At 35.9% G+C, this 19,018-nt stretch overlaps 1 protein-coding gene across 5 annotated transcripts in view; it reads right to left on the bottom strand.

Annotated features, from left to right (window-relative positions):
- Nucleotides 1-6,516: 6,516 nt before the first annotated feature.
- The window catches only part of LOC119776566 (flocculation protein FLO11), a 79,892-nt gene continuing 67,390 nt past the window's right edge, over nt 6,517-19,018 (bottom strand). For 2 of the 5 annotated variants that reach the window (XM_038275039.1, XM_038275038.1), the window contains exons 4-6: nt 15,436-15,492; nt 10,926-10,940; nt 6,517-6,819 (exon numbers count right to left, since the gene is read on the bottom strand). In XM_038275039.1, coding sequence (XP_038130967.1) covers nt 6,630-6,819; nt 10,926-10,940; nt 15,436-15,492 — 262 coding nt within the window. In that variant the 3' untranslated portion in view covers nt 6,517-6,629. The remainder of the gene's footprint in view (nt 6,820-10,925; nt 10,941-15,435; nt 15,493-19,018) is intronic. The other 3 variants (XM_038275042.1, XM_038275041.1, XM_038275040.1) reach the window with 2 other exon arrangements.

The following is a 19,018-nucleotide window of genomic DNA, read 5'->3' as shown; positions in this document are numbered from 1 at the left end:
ATCATACAAATAAATATGTTAAAAAATCATACATCGTGATTTCTGGATTTTATTTTTAAGATTATGGCTCTCACAATGGACATGCAACCACAATGACAATTTCAGACCCCTCCATTATTTCTAAGTGGGAAAACTTGCAAAATAGTAGGGTGTTCAAATACTTATTTTCCTCACTGTTTAAGAAGCTATTGATTTTTGCTTCCAAAACCTTTATTACCAAAATACATTTTATGCTTTGAGTTCTTTAAAGAAAGTTTCAAAGGATGACACAGAAGTTATGAATTTTCCTTGTAATGTGCTGTCTGATATCCCAGTTAATATTCTGTCAATCCTTCATGTTGTATTTTCATTTCCAAGAAAAAAAATGGAGATTATATATTTTGGAGACTTCTTATGATTTGTAAATGGTTAAAAAGTCTGTGTTGCTCCACATCTGAGCTCCACTGACAGTTTTAATATTTCTTTTCAGGGAAAAGACACCTTTTCAATAAAGATTGTTACTTCTTAGCAGAACCTGTGGTAAAGGTGTCATATTTAAGGGATTTTATTCTGTGAATCACTTCGCCTTGGACAGGGAACATGCAGAAACAACAACCATGATAATGCTGCCACATTCAGCTAAAGCTGAGACAGAGATAACTAGACAGATGGCTCTAAGAAGGAGTCAATCACAGAAGGTCTCCCCGCCAACTTCTGTAGGACAGTTGGAAAAACCCTTCCTCCAAAACTCAAATCCAGATCAACATGCACCCTGACCCAGTCCACACAAAATCTACCCACCAATGAGCCCATTCTTCCCTCACTTGATTTTAGTTAAAAATAGGGAAGTGTTTAAGAATTGAACTCAAATGATCATGACATCCTCCCCATGCAGCACCCTTCATGGCCCAGGCATTGCTACTAGATCAGCATCTTCCAAGCTGAAACACTGCCACTTTAACTATCTCCTTCAAATAAAGACTTTCAAATCATCTTTTAATCACTTTTCTGTGATATATTTGGGCCATACGGGTAACTATCCAGAATGATGATTAGGAAGATTTCAAGGGCCCATGACTTAGGGAGAGTGGGGGCCTAGTGGTTAGGGCATTTTACTTGGAATCTGAGTTCAAGCCCCACTTCAAAAGCTGTGACTGCCACTCTGGGTCCCTTAATAAGACCCTTAACCCCCACACTGCTCCACGGGCACCGCACAATGGCAGCCCACTGCTCCCTGGGTTAAATGCAGAGAGTTAATTTCTTTGCCATGTTCTTGTTGTAGCAGTGTAATGACAATGAAAAAAATATATATAATTTGGGTAAATGCAGAGTGTGCTCATTCAAAGCCACATAAAGACAATGACAGTCTTCTATCACCTAAGAATATCTTAAGGATTAAAGAACTAATGTCTCAGCAGAACCTTGAAAAACGTATTGATCTGTTCATCTGTAGTAAAATCGATTATTGCAATGTCAATGGCATTGCAATAATCTAGTTAGATCGACTTAAAAAGTCAATCTGACAGTTGCAGCTGATTTGGAATGCCTTTGTCCACATCCCCACCAATACTAAGAAAGTAGAGCACATCACATTTTTTTTTTAAATGTTACCATGAGAGAACAGACTTTTAAATGTTTTTATTAGTCTATAAATCACTGAATGGCTTAGCATTAAAACGTTTACAGATGTTCTGGTCAGTATGTTAACTGCCTAGACACCTCAAATCTACACTGTATAAACAGAACCTGAAGCAAAAATGGGGAAGCATCATTTAGTTCATGGAATGAACTCACAGAAAACAATGAAAGCAATTAAATCCTTTGTTGCTTTAAATCAATATTAAAAACAATATGCTATCTAAACAACATTAGTTGAGTTTTCAGTACAAGTTTCCCTTCAGGGTTTATCAAGAATTTCATCATTCCTTTAATATATTAATATCATCTTAATTATTAATGTTTATTCTCTTTAATTATTTGTGTTGTGGCTATGGCACTGCAATATAATTTTCCTTTTCTTTATCATTTTATTTACAGCACTTTAAATAGCCTTAGCACTGAAATGTGCTATATAAATAAACTTGCCTTGTCTTACCTTACCTCATTATCACAGCCTGGAAAGCATTGCTGTTTTGCACCACATTCTGACTGTGTTTTAAACATAAATATCAGGTGATTTAAAAAAGACTTTTTGTTTAATAAGTTTTTGCATTAGCATTCAAATAATATTGTTGTGCATCTTAACTGGAGGACCAGCTGCAGAATTTCTGTCTTCTTCGTCTGATTGACTTTGTAACAGCCTCTCCGGTCATAATGTGGTAAAGTGAAACATAATACCTCTGTAGCAGCCTAAGATCAATGACTCATGCCGTATTAGCTTTGCAGCGTCTTCTCAGCATGCAGAGCCAGTTGTAGCTGTTTTTAAACCACCATTATGCACGCTTGTTGATGCCGCGAGACATGGTTAGTTTTTCTCTCCTTCATTTTTGGCCACATTTCGACTCGTTGCACTGAATTGCGTGAGCCAACTTTGACCCTTGATGTTTTTTTAAAAACAGCCCAAAAAAATAAGCTTTTTGTACATTCTCTACTGCGTGCGTATTTTTTCAAGTGCTTTGTTTTGACCACTGAGGATCAGATACATTTGTTCTGAACCATCCATCTTGTCCCAGCAGTCAGACTTCGGATAGGTGAATATTTTCTATACCTTTTACAGGGCTGCAGACAGAGTAGGTACCTGTCTTGTCTATCACCCCTCCCTTACCCCAAAGACAAACACACAAGCACACGTTTCATTCCTTTTTGTGGATTCTAAGCCAGTCTTCACTGGCTCTTTTGTTCCTTATTCCACGCTGGGCTCACATCCTTTCTGCTCTCTGTAAGCTTGCTCTGTCATCAGGATTACAGGCTGTGCTGTAGCAGATTAATGACTGACATCTCTACACTCCTCTCTGCATCGCATGGCACACACAGAGTTACCAGGACAGCAGCGCGTGCCTGGTTGCGATGGAGAGAGGAACAACTGCGGGGGAGATAATGCATTGTGGTGGTTTGGGAACAATATGTTAGCAGTGAGATTCAATGCTGTTGTGTGTTTGTGTGTGCACTATTATATTGCTTATTTGGAAACCTTAGTTCCTGCTGAAAAAGCTTTCCAACCTTCACACCTCATTACAACACAACAGGTTGGAGTTAAGTCGGAGACCCTGGCCCTTGAAACAAGCTTAGGCAGATGCATGTGTCTATTCATTCGTGTAGTCATACACAAATGTGTACTCATGTATTGTAAGCCCAGAAAAAAATGCTCACAAGAAACTTATAAAACCAGGAATCCTAAACTGCTTTGCTAAATAAATGCCTGTAATATTTTTCCAATTTAATAACCTTTTTAAACCAAAACAAAATAGTTAGCTTTTTTTTTTCCAAGTCAGAGAGAAAAAGTGACAGCAGTGCAATCATACAAACACACCCAAAGCGAGCACTTTGCAAAGTTTAGAATTAAATTAGGATTTCATACCACCTCAGAGACTTCGAGAAGCAGCTTATGTGTGTCATGAATTACTAAGTAGCAATATTTGGGGCTTCTCACTGCCATCAAACAGCTGAGGCTTAATTTCCTGAGATTTGCCCTGGAGTGTCCATAAAAGTGGGCTGTCTGAGCTGCTATCTTAGGAATGAAAAGCCTCTTTTGCTTAAATTCTGTAAGGAAATCTTCCTGGAAATCATGGTCAGGCTTAAAATGATAAATTGTGATCAAATGCATTTATATTTCAATAAGGTTTACTTAAAATAAGGCTAAAGAAGAGAGATGATGAATGACTAATGTTTTCCAAACCATCCATTCAGCTGTAATAGAACACAAGGCAGCATGAGGCTCTAAATAACAATAGGTCACTCTTTGGTCATGGGTGTATCCAAATTCTTTATCAACATCTTAACACAATTTTATAAATATGTAATATTTATACACATGCACATCCAGTGCACAGACACAATGTATATACATTTCTCTAAGAAATGAAGTAGGTAAGTAGAAATGAAGGTGAATTGTGTAATAAGGTGAACAGCTCAAATAACAGTGACCTCCTTTTTTTATACCTGCAGAGTTCTTAATTGATTAAATGCTCTATATGTATGATCGAATTGATAAAATAATATGTGTTTAGCTAATAAAGAAGCAGTGACTGTGTTTTTTAGGTTCCCATATACAGTTATAGGAAAAAAATATTAAGACTACCACTATGTAAAGCAGGGGTCTCCTGCCCCGGTCCTCAAGATCTACTGTCTTGCAGAATGTAGAGGCATCCCTGCTCTAACACAGCTAATTTAAATGACTAAATTAACTTTTTTTGCATGCCATCAAATTTGGCAAAAGCCTTGTACAAACCATTAATTTCATTCAGCTAAATTGAAGCAGGGATGCTTCAAAAAACTCCAGGAAAGCAAATCTTGAGGACCAGGCTTGCAGGCTGCTGTTCTAAAGGTATATTACCTGAAGAAAACATTGAACCTAACCATATTAAGAAAAACGAGCACAATCTTTTTTTTTCCCATGACTGAATACAACATTGTATTGGAAAACAGCTCTTACACTGTTATAAAAGTATGGAAATGAGGCACATTTTCATGTCTCTGAAGACTGTGGTCGCATTGAATGCACATTGGTTTTTTATGCAATGCTTGTGTCTTCGGGTGTAGAGGATAGAGTTTGCAGTGTTAGACTATGTCAGCACCACATACTTTTGTTCTGCTGTAACAGTTTTTTTGTTTTGCTATGTTCATTTTTTTACTCTAAATCAAAGAATCAGCAGACTATATGGGGGATAGCAATGTAATGCTCTAACAGTGACTGCAAGTGGATAAGAATTATTTAGAACGTAAGTTTGACCAACAAATAATTAAAACATTCAGCATTTGAAGAGAAGTGAATCTGCGTCACCACTTAAGATAGAACATCTGGTCACCTCTGCTATGATTTTACATTATGTTGGATGAGTGCATCATTGGAATAACAACTGTCAGTTTTTAGCACTATATGGATCTTAGAGTTGTGACGCTCAAGCAGAATTTGTTGATGTTTAGAAAAGTCCAGCCTGTTATAGCTGATAGTCAAATTGTTTTCGCAACATTTCTAAATGGATGATGTTAAAGAATATGTTAGCTAATTACAACCTATCCATCTAGTTTGATAACTGTGATTTCTTAAAGTAGCTTTTATTTATGACAAGATTATTCCATATCCTTTAAAGTGATTTACATGAATGACAAAAGCTGCAGTCAATCTGAATGCTGGTAAAAAAAATAAAGATAAAATAGGTGTGGTAAATAGCTCTAAGCATAAAAAAAATGAAGTTTATGTCTTTGAAGTTAAGTATGTACTGTATATCCAGTTTGTACTGAATAGTGCTTGTAAACTAAGACTAGGATTGTGGAAGTCACAGCAACTACACCTAAAATTTCTGTAAAGTCTTATTTTACCTAAAATCTTTCTTTAAACTGTTAAATCATACAGTGAGGAAATAGATTGTTGTCAAATAATTTTCTGAAAACATCACGCAGCTGTTTCAAGCATTTTGCACGCCATATATATATATATATATATATATATATATATATATATATATATATATATATATATATATATATATATATATATATAAATATATATATATATATATATATATATTTATATATATATATATATATATATATATATATATATATATATATATATATATATATATATATATATATATATATATAAATATATATATATATATATATATATATATATATATATATATATATATATATATATATATATATATATATATATATATATATATATATGCAACCTTTTTTTAAATAAATGACAAGACAAGTGAGCAGCTGTGGTAAAATATTTTTATAGATCCATTTCTGAAATAAAGCATCCAAGCAGCTCTGATACACACAGAACTCAATTCACCATTTTTTAACAATTCACATTATACTTTCTCTGTAAATATGTCTCATATTTTGTCTGTGCACACCATGTGCATGTAGACACATGTAATAGTTTATTCAGTTACAGTACAATAAAAACTTTTAATTGGGTCATATTACATTTTTTTAAATATCACTTGATATAAAAGCTGGTGTTCTGACCCTCATTAGTCCATAAAAGAAGAATCTTCTGTCTCTTTCTTTCCTTATAAAGTACAATAATTTAGCCTTTAATAAATATGGGCTATCTTTTCTGCTGTATTGCCACTTTTCCCATACCTGAACAGTAAATATTTTCTTAATGTCTCCTAATAGCTTCCTGCCTATAAGTTTTTTGGCAGACTATATATGCATTTGCTTGACCTCAGCATATTTTATCCTGCTCCTTGATCAAAATTGTGAGTGCTGAATATGTATTAAAAACAACAGAAACAATATCTTCAAACTAGTTAAATCATTCCCATTGTGTTTAACAGACGATAACCTGATCTGTGTCACAGTTCACCCTCCATAGTGATTCGTTTTCATTTCAATCCTCTTGGTAACTTCACAGTTTTTTTGTTGTTTTTGTTTTACTCCACATGTGAAATGTCTTTTTTTTTTTTTTAAGAAGTATGTGTGGTGCATTACAGTAACGAAATGTCTTTTGTTTCACCCCTGGTTGCTCAGAGGAACCAAAAGCACTTCTTCCGGTTCTTCTTGGTGGTGGCAGGGGGTCGGACTAGTTGTGGAGATTCTTGTTGGTGAGGTGTTGTGGCTTGGGGGGTGAGAGTCTGTGGTGAGCCCTCTGGAGGGTCACCCACCTTCCAAGTTCGTACCACCTGCCCTTCTTGCAGACGAAAGTCATGCTCAACACTGCAAAGATGAAGAAAACCAATAATGGATGTTTGCATTTCAACTTACAATAACAGAAATGATCTTTTCACTGGACACATGAGGGCGATGGAAACAACACTAGAACACAAAAAGTCAAATTAACCTCAGCAAAGCTCTTAGGATTAAGTTTAGAATCAGCTTTCTATATAAAAATGTATTCTCAAGAAATCATAAATGGATTTGACAGTGAAAATGATTAAATTATTGCTAAAAATAATATTTAAAGAAAAAACTAATCGATATAAATGAAATTACTTTGAGTCTTTCTCTTGGTTCATGCCAAACTTTCCAGTTTGCTTTTTAACATTTTCCTCTTAAAACAAGTTTTAACGGCATATATGTACAGCAGAGATTTTTTTGGTCACTGTAACTCATTCTTTATCCTTCTGAATATTTCATAGCTTGGAGGAGATTGTTTTTATAAAGCTAGCTTTATGCTCTTGTCATTGTTTTTAGGTGCTGCTTCTGTTTCATACAAACCCTTTGAAATGATCCCCTTTAAAAAAAAAAACAAGTGATTGTGCATAGAGCTGTTTCATAATGCACATTATAAAGTTTTTACCAGAAAAGTTCACCATGATGAGGAAACCGATTTGAAAGAAGAGTTTGGACAAGTTAAAAGTTCTGAGTTGCCTCAGCTATAAACACATCAACCTCCATATTTATTTGCACCAGTGATAAAGATGTGAAAAACAAACAACCCTTTATTGCACTAAAATGACATCTCCCTAACATTTCGATAGATAGTTTAAGATTTACTTGTGGTACAGTCAATGTTTAAATGTCTTTTTTAAATGTTTTTGAAGGCCATGATTGCTAACCATGCTGACATCAAACAGACAAGGTTGCAGAAAATTGAAAGAGCATTGTTCTTTTATGTATATATTTTTCACTGCAGCTGTAGATTCTAACTAAATTTGTCCCTGTGTTTAACCTATCCCGTAGCGGGAAGCCCAGAGAACATTTCAGGTTACTTGCAGCCCAACTACTCTTCCATGGAGACGGAGATAGCCTTTAACGATTCTGTGTCAGCATAAACTAATTCTGTGGAGATTAGGCTAAATGTGTTGGACTATTACTCAAACAATTCAATGACTTCTCATTTATAGTTCTGTTGAAAATGATCAGTCATCCTTGGTGTCCCCACAGTGATATCTGTACATGTCTAAAATTTAAAATAAATCATGATGCAATGATATACCAAGGTTCTTATGGAACAACACACACACCCGCACACATTTATGATGTGTGAACCTTTCTGTAGTAAGTAGGACTTTGTTGGTCGTATGGAAACAAAACAGAGTCTTTGACACATCTCAAACGGGGACTTGATGATATAGTAACACCATAATGGGCCTCATCAGTAAGTTGATAACATTTAACAACAAATACGTTACCTTATGCCATGCAATATGTTTACTTCTTTACTGTTGAAGCAGCTATTTCTTAACCCTTTTATATTAACCTCCAAACTTAATGCATATACTCTTAAGATACTCTGTCAGGGTGGTTATGTCACTTTGTAGCTCAGCTAGCATTAGGGCTAGTTGGCATTTTTCTGCTTTTCCTTTCTGCCTCATAGACAGAATACTTTTAAGAAATGTTTTTGCATTTTCGATTAAACGGAATAGCAAAGGCTTTTTTTCAGGATGTACTTGCCCCTTGCTATGTTACCAGAATTTCAAGTTACCACATTTACCTACTGTTTTGGTTCTAAACCTTTTCAGCCCCCTGCAAGGGAGGCTGAGAGTCCCTGTATGTATCAGTGCTTAAACAGTAAAACTTTTCAATCTTATCTGACTTGTCATATTTGTCGTGATTTTGAATGCAGGTGGGCTCATTAGGAGATCATGTGACACGTCTGGTGCCAAAGAAGCACAGGAAGGTTGAAAAAGGTGGCCTATTTTGCCCAAACTGCCCCAAATGCACTACCCCTTAACTATCAATTGTCAATCCCAATGAAGTCACACTTGCAAAGCCAAATAGCGCTTTTGCAACTGTTGTTTATTTGTTAGAACTCAAATCTTACATTTCATTTGAAATTAGTGTGACTTATTTAAATCTTGTTACTTTCTTCATATTAAGTATCTACATCTTGCAAATGTATGTGTGTACAGCTGGACAGGTATGAGTTTAATTGCTACGACTGTTGTCATTCTAAAACTAATAACCCATGTGTGGGCACAGGAGGACATGTCCTCAGTTCATTTGCAAAGTCCGTTTTGGTACCCGGCTCTTTTTAGTGTCCAAAAATAATGTTACTCTAAAGTACACAAAGAAGGATACGCTTACAATGGATTGGATGGCCATGGCAGCGATGTGCTACTGTAATTAGAACTGTAGGGTTGCAGGTCTACTGTACATCTCCACTTTCTTTTACTTTGGATTTGTAGCTCATATTTTTTGTCAAAAGTTTAAGTTGGTCGTTAAGGAGGAATCTGCTGCTGTAAGTTGGGCATTTGTTCTCCTGATAGGATCAGGTAATCTAGAAGGGTTCCAAAAAAAGAAAATTAAAAACAATCCACTGGAATTTGCTTCCAAGTTTGAAGACGTGGACACAAAGTCCAGTTGATTCTTTTTAATGTTCTTTTTTTTGGATTGACTATGACCTGAAGGACTAAGAATCTTCACCAACAATCTAGAAGGGTTGTGATATTAGATGTATTAATTTATAATAATCTTTCAATCAATGTGATGTGTGTGAGTGTGTGTGTATGTGTGTGCATTTGGTTATTAGGCTCACAGCCAGGATATCCAAAAAAAAGGAAACAGTACACGCAACTTCTTTAAAAGTCAAAATATTAGTTAGTTTCATTTAAAGAAATGTTTAACACCCCTCCTGTAACACCTTCACTGACTCCATAAAGCAGCATTTCCTCTTTAAGATCCTTCCCATTGATCGTGTAAAGTATATTAGTCTTATTCAAAGTGCTAATAAATAAAAGTTATTGCTCTTTTATATTGTCATCATTATCAAAAGGGGCAAAATGAAATCTATGATTGTGATTTTCATACATATAAGCTCATAGTTATTTTAAAACTGTGTTTTTTTTTTATCATAAATTTGAATTGGTGCTCCCCGAACTGTCCAATTGCTCATTATATGTATCCATATAATTTCTCAGGAGAGGAATAGTTGAAATGAAGAAATACAGAAGGAAATTTGAAAGAAGGGAGTGTAGAAAAGGCATGAGGAGGGGAAGTAGAAGGATAGGAGGTTGGAGAATCATAGCTGAGTTTGAAAGAACAAACATATATTAGTCATGAATAGAAGTTTAAGACAAATTTTAATGTGATGTTATCTCCACCAGGGCTTTCAAATTTCAAACACCAAGCATGTACACTTTTTATCAGATGAAAGAAGCAAACTGGCCAGGTAACTTTTTTATTGAGGCTGGTGTACTAAATATTCTATATAAATGTATGATTTTATTATTAAGAAATTATTTCAACTAAGGGGTGAGTTCATGAACCGGGTGAGAAAGTCACAGGAAATGATATAAATGAGTTTATTTGGAATTTTCTTGTAAATATTATTATTACTTAAATTTTAACTTGCTTATTATTCTACTTTGTTTATCTCAGCTAGATCAGCCGCAGCCATTGGCCGGTGAAAGTTCAGACAGTAAAGGAGCACAAGGTGGAATGGAGGGCCAGCTATGCTAATTGAGCCATATCAGCCTAATCCAAAAGAAATTGTAGTTCAAAAACTAGCAAACATCCTTATATTTCCAAGAGAAAAGGGTTAAAGAATTTCCATGGATTCGTTACAGTCATAAAGAGAATGGAGTGCTGTGCTTTTACTGTGTAAAAGCATTTCAGCTTGACAGGTATTCATTGGCAAAAAACACTGATTTTGTATTTTGTCTCTGCTGGATTCAGGAAATGAAAAAGGCTGTGGAGAAATTTACAGATCATACAAAAGGTAAGTCTCCTAAGCTTGCAGTTACTACATATTGTCCAAAAGCAAATCCATTCATTAGTTGTGCTTAGTTTCTAGGCGGACAAAGCTTAGCTCTCAGAAACAATGAACTGGGGAAGGAAATCATTCTCAGGTATTCAGGTTGGGATCAAATGATGAATACCTCCTGTTGAAGTGGCTTGATTTACGTTGTCATGATTACACCAGCCCCGAAGTCCAAAATGAGATGTTGAGCATAAAAGAAAACACTATTGTCAGAGATATAGCCACTGAAATCAAATCACAACCAAACTTGTAATACTCCATAATTATTGACGGAACACAGGACATTAGTGGAATGGAACAGGAATCAGTCTGTCTTTGCTACGTTGACCATGACGTAGTTCCCCATTAAGAATTTGCTGGCTTATGTAGTGTCACTTACAACCAGAGGTGTCAAGTAACAAAGTACAAATACTTCGTTACTGCACTTAAGTATACTTTTAGGTATCTATACTTTACTTATTTTTCTTCCTACGTCTTACTTATACTCATTCCATTTTCACACATGTATCTGTACTTTCTATTCCTTACATTTTTAAAACAAGCATTACTCGTTACTCTTGGCTCCGGTTTAATGGAGAGGTCACGGATTAGCAGACCGCGGTCCAATGTTATGCCGAAAAGTGCATGCCTGCCGAGACATCCATCCCCAGTCACAGGAGCGTGGCTCGCTCTGTAGAACTGCGACTGTCGACGTGGAAAACAGATTAAAATATGACCAATGGACCTACTTGTTGTTATATTAATAATATAAAAATGTTTAAATATTCCTATAATTGTGGTTATTTGGCAGGTTCATTTACAAAAGTACGGGTGTTATGAACAACATTAGATCCAAAGAGTTTGTTCGAGGTACGGCTGATTTATTTGTTGTAGTCTCTTGTTCTTCACACACAACATTAAACAGTGATAGCCGACGTGAGTTTTGAAACTGCAAAGCTTTGTCTTGAGCGGAAAATCAAACGTGCATCAACACAGCACAGCGTTCACGGACCAGTGTGATGCATTCATTAGAGTCAGAAAGCTATGGTGCATTCAGGAGCATGGGACATTTCACACTTACAAGGAAAGAGACATAAACGTAACAGAACTTAACTCATACAATAATGTATTTATTCAGAAACAGTGTGGGCTTTCTTATAATACTGAATGCTCTATAACTGTAATTCTGTTATTTTCGATTATGCACATGTAATAACTTTTTATTCTAAAAAAAATCTATAATAATACAGCAGCAAATCATCAAAGTTTTTCAAAAGCCTGTTTAAAAGCTCCAAATGAGGCTTCAGATCATACAGAGACAATTGCCCTGTCATTGTTTTACAGGGCAGAATTAGCATTTGCTGACCCTTGTCCTTTAACTACTGAAGATTATTCAGGAATACAGTCATACAAGTGTCAACTCCACTGAGATAGCACAGGATGCAATTTTTGGTATTTTCTATTTTTTTTATTTCTCAATTCAATGTATAACATGGATGCATAAATACCTCATTTTATTTCAGTGTTAAATTCTGTTTAAAGTAACAGATCATTAAAAATGTCTCCAGACCTTTACTGGTTGATGACCAAACTGATTTTGAATTGTTACCCCTGGTTTAATGTTTATCCATATTTATTTCACATCATACGTGTCATCAAATAAAGATCATTGGCACCATCCACATCTAGTGAAAACTAGTGTAATTGGATGAGTCATATAATGCAAACACTCATTGGTTAGCTATTCATCAAATTTGTGCTGATGCCAAAGAAAACAATCAGAAGCAAGCAGGTGTTCTTTAAACTGCAATTGTGAATTGTCTATGCAATGCTACAATGTCAGATTCAGAAAAATATGTTGAAATGTCTGAAAGGTCGGACACAGGCGAGAGCGTATCGGGAGATGGAGACAGAGACCAACAAGACCTCCCTCATCCTTGGCCCTATCTCAAAGAATTTTTCAAAATAGTCGAAAAATTTAGCTTTCAATTCATATAGTGGCATCTGGCTGTTTCTCTTAAAGGTTACTTTATACTTTTATACTTTAAGTAGTTTTTGGAGCACATAGTTTTTCACTTTTACTTGAGTAAAGAGGTCAAGTTGATACTTTAACTTTTACCAGAGTGTTTTTAAACTGCAGTATCTAAACTTCCACTTAAGTAACAAATGTGTGTACTTTTGACACCAGTGCTTACAACTGGGGAATACCTAACAAAGGTTGAAAATGGTGTGTTGCTTTGTCTCAATTTGTCTCTCAATGGAATCAGGGACCAGAAATAATGAACCTGCTAGCTCACAGGCCTATCTTTCACAGGCACCACCACTGGCACTGTTCAGAAATTATGGTCTTCATTGTGTTCATTTAATAACACAGTCAACTTCTGTAGCTTCACCTGTTGCCCGTGATGCTCTGCAGTGGGTCCATGAATTGAGGCATCTGAGTTTCAGGAAAGTTCAAGATCCTCTTCTGCCACATTGCTACATCTGAATATGGATAATTGACCACACTGAAGCCACTGTGTCCTACTCGGTGGACTGTGTGAGTAGCAGCAGTCCATTTACTCCTCTCACTGAGTAGATGGCTTCAACTGGTGGCTCTGAAACAGCTACGAAGGCTTCAAGAATTCAAGAAAGGGAACACAGTGCTGGGACTCTATCTTGCTTTGAAAGTTCTTGAAGAAATGGAATGCCACAAAAAAAATCACTACAAAAGCAAACCATCACAGTTACAGGCAAGCTGACTGCAGTAGATTATATCAAAACAACTAGGGCCTCCAAAACATCAAAGCTGCAACAAATGCTCCAGCAGCTTCTGTTGATTACTTCAGATGGATGTTCTTCAAGATGCTTGATGCATCAAATGAGCAATGCAAAGAACAGTTTCATCAAAAAAGTCTTGAAGTTCTGGAGGAGTTGGAGAATGTCTTGGAAAAGTGATGTTATTGTGGGCCAATACCCAGAGACTAACAAGAGGATGCTGGATGTGCAGCTACTGTAGCCAATTTTAAATCAATGAACATCAAGCACAGAAGCTGCAGACATTCTTAGAGGCATTACACCTGAAGTAAGAGGTCTTTTTGATCAGGTGGAGGTCCTTGTGATGCTGTTGTTGGTTGTTGCAGCATCATATGCTGAAGTTTCAGAGCACTGAGGAGGTTAAAGACAAGGCTTAACAACTGCATGAAGCAGCAGCTGTCTTAAGAATATGGCAGTTTGTCACATACATCAAGAAAGAGTTGATGCTTTTGACAGAAAAAAAACACCCTTATATGGTCTTACTGTTTACTTTCATCTCATAAAAGCTGTTCAATTGTTCTCTGTTAAACTAATTTCAAATAAAATATGAGACTTGATTTCAAACACTGAATAATGGACATTTTAGTATTTATTATTTTCCAAACAAATAAACTCATAAAAAAATGTTCACTGTTTGCTGACATGAAATTAATCATTTTCCCCTTTCTTGAAAATAAATGTATAAAGTCCAATGAAATTGTTTCTAGGAGGAACTTCACTTTTGGACTTAATTATGTCTTTTCTCTTTTTTTCTAATTTGTGACTTTCTGTCAGTGTAACAAAGATTCAGGAAACCATTGGAGCTTCTATTCCATTTCCCTCTCCAATTAGTCTGCCGTTTCACCCGCAGCCAAATTCCAACCCACCACAGGGTTTGGGACGGCCCTTAATATAGAGAAGGTTAGTTCATAGGGGTAGTGTATAGGAGCTAGTTTGGGACTGGGCCATCAACATGAGTGTAGCAGAGCCAACATGCACAAAAACTATCAAACCAAGGGAAAAAAATAAACATGGAACTTACATAAATAAAAAGTATAAACAACAGAACAAAGGAGTAATTTAGGAACTAAATTAATACATTTTGATAATGCATACATGATAAACACAGGAATAACAGCAAATGCCATGGTCTATAAAACATAATAAATCAACAAAAAAGCAATTAATTACTACATGATTATGTTCAAGTACCAGTACCTTCCGTCATGTTTACATCTGTGATGGTCAACTTAAACAAATTATTAGTTTTTTTGTCTTTAAAAGGCAGGTTTGCATGCATATAGTATACAATGTTATGCTATATAACATATGTAATTTAATGTTATAAACATTTTAATAACAACAAGTACTTTTGCCAGATTTTTGTTATGTGAAAACTATAGAAATAAGTCCCTGTCCTACAGTATTTGTCAAGGTTATCAGTTGTTATGAACAATTATTTTTGTACTTATTGTAAATATAGATGTGTTCTAGTAGCCCACCTGTTCTTCTCATAGCTTCTGTTGTATTTATGAAAATTAAAAAAAAAAATCTGTTGAATTTAGTGTGTTTTACCTAATAAGGTTATCTACTGTGTAGCAGGGACATGACATGACAAATGGTGTTTCCAAAACTCATGGTAACAAGCTTTACTTCATGCTTGATTTCGCAGTGTTAAACATTTAAGCTCTTTACATGCAACCATCTAAAAAAAAATCAAACAAAAGGTTATGAAGCCTTAATGAACTTCACAGAATTTATTCATGACTATCACTGTAGGTTTCCTTTTTTCCTTGACAGACAAAAAAAAAGTTAAATAATGGCATGTTTAAATACATATTGTGGCATTGAAGGGTTTTTGGCGCTTCACCTACTTCCAAGATGCATGGAGAGGGACAAAGGTCTTGTTATGCGAGGACCTGTCTGTTGACCTGTAGGAAAAATGAAGGTTGCCACTTTAACTGGTAAACAAAGCGTATTTCTACAAAATAAAGCCATGATTGTTAACCACCCAGATGTGGGAGTCTTTCTCATTTAATCAGCAGCCTACTTAAAATGAAATTGCTCCTTGAAAATGTAACTTAATTTAGATTCACCCCATCCAGTGTACAAAAACAAAACACTGGTTATCTTTTAGGGCAAACCTGTTTTCTGTTTGAAATTTGGCGATGAGTCCTGTAGCTAGCAACAGTAGGGACTCATCTATAAATTGCTTTCATCAGAGTGGCTGTTCATTTAGAGCAAGAGAAAATCATTTATCTTAATTTTTTCTGGGTTACATTGCCCTGAAAACAAAAGCAAAAAGAAAACACCCAATAACCAAACATATTTACCAAGAAGAGTAATAAAAATATATTAACAGCCCTGAAGAACAGAGTAGAAAACGTAGGGATCATCCAAGAAAGTTTTTGCATTTACTGCATCTGTCTCAATCCTCTATTGTTTCAGTTGGTAATGTATCAGTTTTTTTTTATTTTTTCCTTAGTTTAGTCAGATAATTGTTCACAGACAGGCTAGCTTAAAACTGATATGAAATGTTCAACTATGTAAGCTTTAAATTGTCACTTTCATTTAAACCATGTAGGTCTAAAAGGAAAATGGTTTACATCTCCTATCCCAAAAATTCAAACTCTTTTTTTTTTCAGTATTGCATTTATTTACAACGAAGATTGTGAATTATTGGATGAGTCAGGCTGTGCTTAAAGGATTTTTATGTCAAAACATTTTCAGAAGGGTGGAAATTTTAACTCTTTGAAGTTAAAACTAAGATTATTATGCTCCAGTTTTCTATCACAATAACAAGCTGATCAATTCAACACAAAGAACTCTTTATCAGGGTTGAATCTTGTGTAGAAAAAAAAAATTCTGAATAATATGCCTTTTATGTCCTTGGTAATGTTTTCAAGTGTTGTTTTGTAAATCTCTTTGGAATGTACCTCTGCTGTTAAAGCAATTCATGAATAATTCTACAGTATTATATAGAGTTCACCTTGATCAGATATCTCATTCAGAGGAAGAGGAGGTATAGGGCATGGAGGTCACACCCTGGACAGGTCACAGATCCATCACAGGGCAACACATAGCCATACAACCATGCACACTCAGACTCACACCTAAGGACAATATAACCTAACATGTTTTTGGACTGGAGTAGAGAAGCCACACATGCACTGAAAGACCATCTAAACTCCAAGCAAAAAGACCCTAGGCCGAGATTCAAACCCAGTACCTACTTGCTGCAAGAACATACACCTTCAAAATGCACTACCTTGCAGCTCATCTAGTTTCATACTTTATGTAAGAAATACTGTCATGTTTTACGCCTAAATTAACTCTTTGGTGTCTAACACATCATTTGTTTGAATTATTTGTTTTATATAGTTGTTTACATTGATAGATCAGACAACTTCAATTCACTGTACAAGCAAAGTACAGTTCTGACATCATCACTTGTTTGTTTTTAAAAAACACTACAAAAAAACAAAAAACAAAACACAAAGTCTAGTTCTGTCAAGATTTATATATCTATCTACTCTATTACTAATAAATTATTTGGGGCCAAACATAATCCAGGGTTTTACGCCTTGGAGCAATTGGAACAATTTACCATAAAGACCCCATATTGGGCTTGTATCTATGCAAGTCTGGCTTTTAAAAGGAAAATTTCCCCCATTAACCCAAAGTCTAACGGTGCAAATTAGAGGCTATCTACCCAAAAACTGATTTTTCACAAATAGCATAAGGATAAAGAAACAGAAAAAGAAAATTCTGAGCAACAGCCTCCTCCCAATAAACAAAGATTTGATTTCATATAAAGATAATATGGGCCTAAATCATCCAGAACATAAAGGAATGGATACAATTCTGAAACATCATTAGTAGACGTCTGTAGTCCAACCTTTTCTTATTGCTGACTCTATTAAGTCACTGCTATACACTTTTCCTGTATGTTTTTCACTTTTTATGTTCTATTCATGCACCATATTGAAATTTGCCTTACAAATAAACTTCCCTTGCCTGGTTAGGTAGTACTGCATGTAATTCATTATTAGGAATCGCATGTTCAAGATTTAAAGACACTGATGAATCCCGCATCAGGCACCTTCTTGTAGACCCTAATAAAGCCTTTTAAAAGAACAAATCAAGAGCAGAGATGCTGAGTATCATCGAATAGGTACTGTACTACACTATAGATTCTGGGGTTGCAGTCGACACTAGACTCCAAAACAATAAGTCAGCAAGGTGCACTGATAGTCACGTGGCACTAAAGCCTTGGGGCTTTACAGACAAACCGAGTTGTGGGCTTTGATGCGCTGCCTTGAAAGTCATCAGTAAAGGTAAGCAATAATAAATGAATGCATCTGCAATAGAGGAAGAAGGGAAATACTTGCTTGCTGACTTAGTTTTGTCAGCAGTTGCATGTTTAGTAACAGATTCTCTCCCCTCCTTTCTTTATTATTCACTTTCCTCTTCTGCTATTTTTGCTTAATATGCAGTGGCCTAGTTAGCTGCTGTTTCTCATCACAGCACAGATGCTGGAAATAAAGAGGACTCCCTCGATAATGATACAAGGAGAGAAATGTTGCAGAGGAAGAAACGAGGGCTAAGCTCAGAGGCAGCAGGAACTAGAGTTTTTTTTAATGCAAGAACAATACGGACTCTACGATCATATCCAACTCACTCAAAAACTCCCACTCATACAGTCACTCAGCCACTTCACTATGGATGTCCACTGCTATTCTAATGCACAACAGACATAATGAATCCTAAAACCTTAGATTTCAGCACATTACAAGAGGAGTGGATGTGGACAAAGTAAACGGGAGGAAAGTCTAGAGGTTCAAAGAGCAGTGGAGAGAATTTCTTTGCCTCTCATTTACAACAACAACACAAAACACCCACTTTAGCTAAACTCCTGCAGATATGTGGAAAAAAATCCCTCCATAGTTGTGTAAAATGAGGCAATAGTCTGTGGAGAAACAAGTCATAAACGTTTCTGTGGGGTTGTAGTGCAATGAAATGAACCGAATAAATAAAATATATGATTCCCTCATCCCCACTGCCACTCTATTTGTGCCACTATACACAGAGCTCCCTGAAGGTGTCCTCTGACTCGTCCCCTTCCTCTGGTGAGTTCCCTCTTTGTGAAAATGAATTGCCTCGGACCACAGTAATGTGTGATCAAGGCACAGGGGCTCCACAGGGGGGACTTCCCACCCTCAGCCTTAACTATCTACTTAGAGTTCACAAACTGTGCCAGGCAGGATGCTGTGAACCATACATAGGTTTCCCCACTGCTCCTCTTTAGAGCGCTGCTCACATCTCTGTGATTTTCACCTCCAGGCTTTTCACAAACTCATGTCCCGCCTGCGGGCAAGCTAGTTTTGCAAATCACAAGACCTGGTATTTCAGATGCAGACTTACATGATCCAGACATAAGCAGTAGAAACTTGAAGG

This window comes from Cyprinodon tularosa, unplaced genomic scaffold (assembly GCF_016077235.1).
Source record: "Cyprinodon tularosa strain WSP-4 unplaced genomic scaffold, ASM1607723v1 ctg94, whole genome shotgun sequence".
Taxonomy (NCBI): Eukaryota; Metazoa; Chordata; class Actinopteri; order Cyprinodontiformes; family Cyprinodontidae; genus Cyprinodon; species Cyprinodon tularosa.
This window is presented reverse-complemented; position numbering and strand designations above follow the sequence as displayed.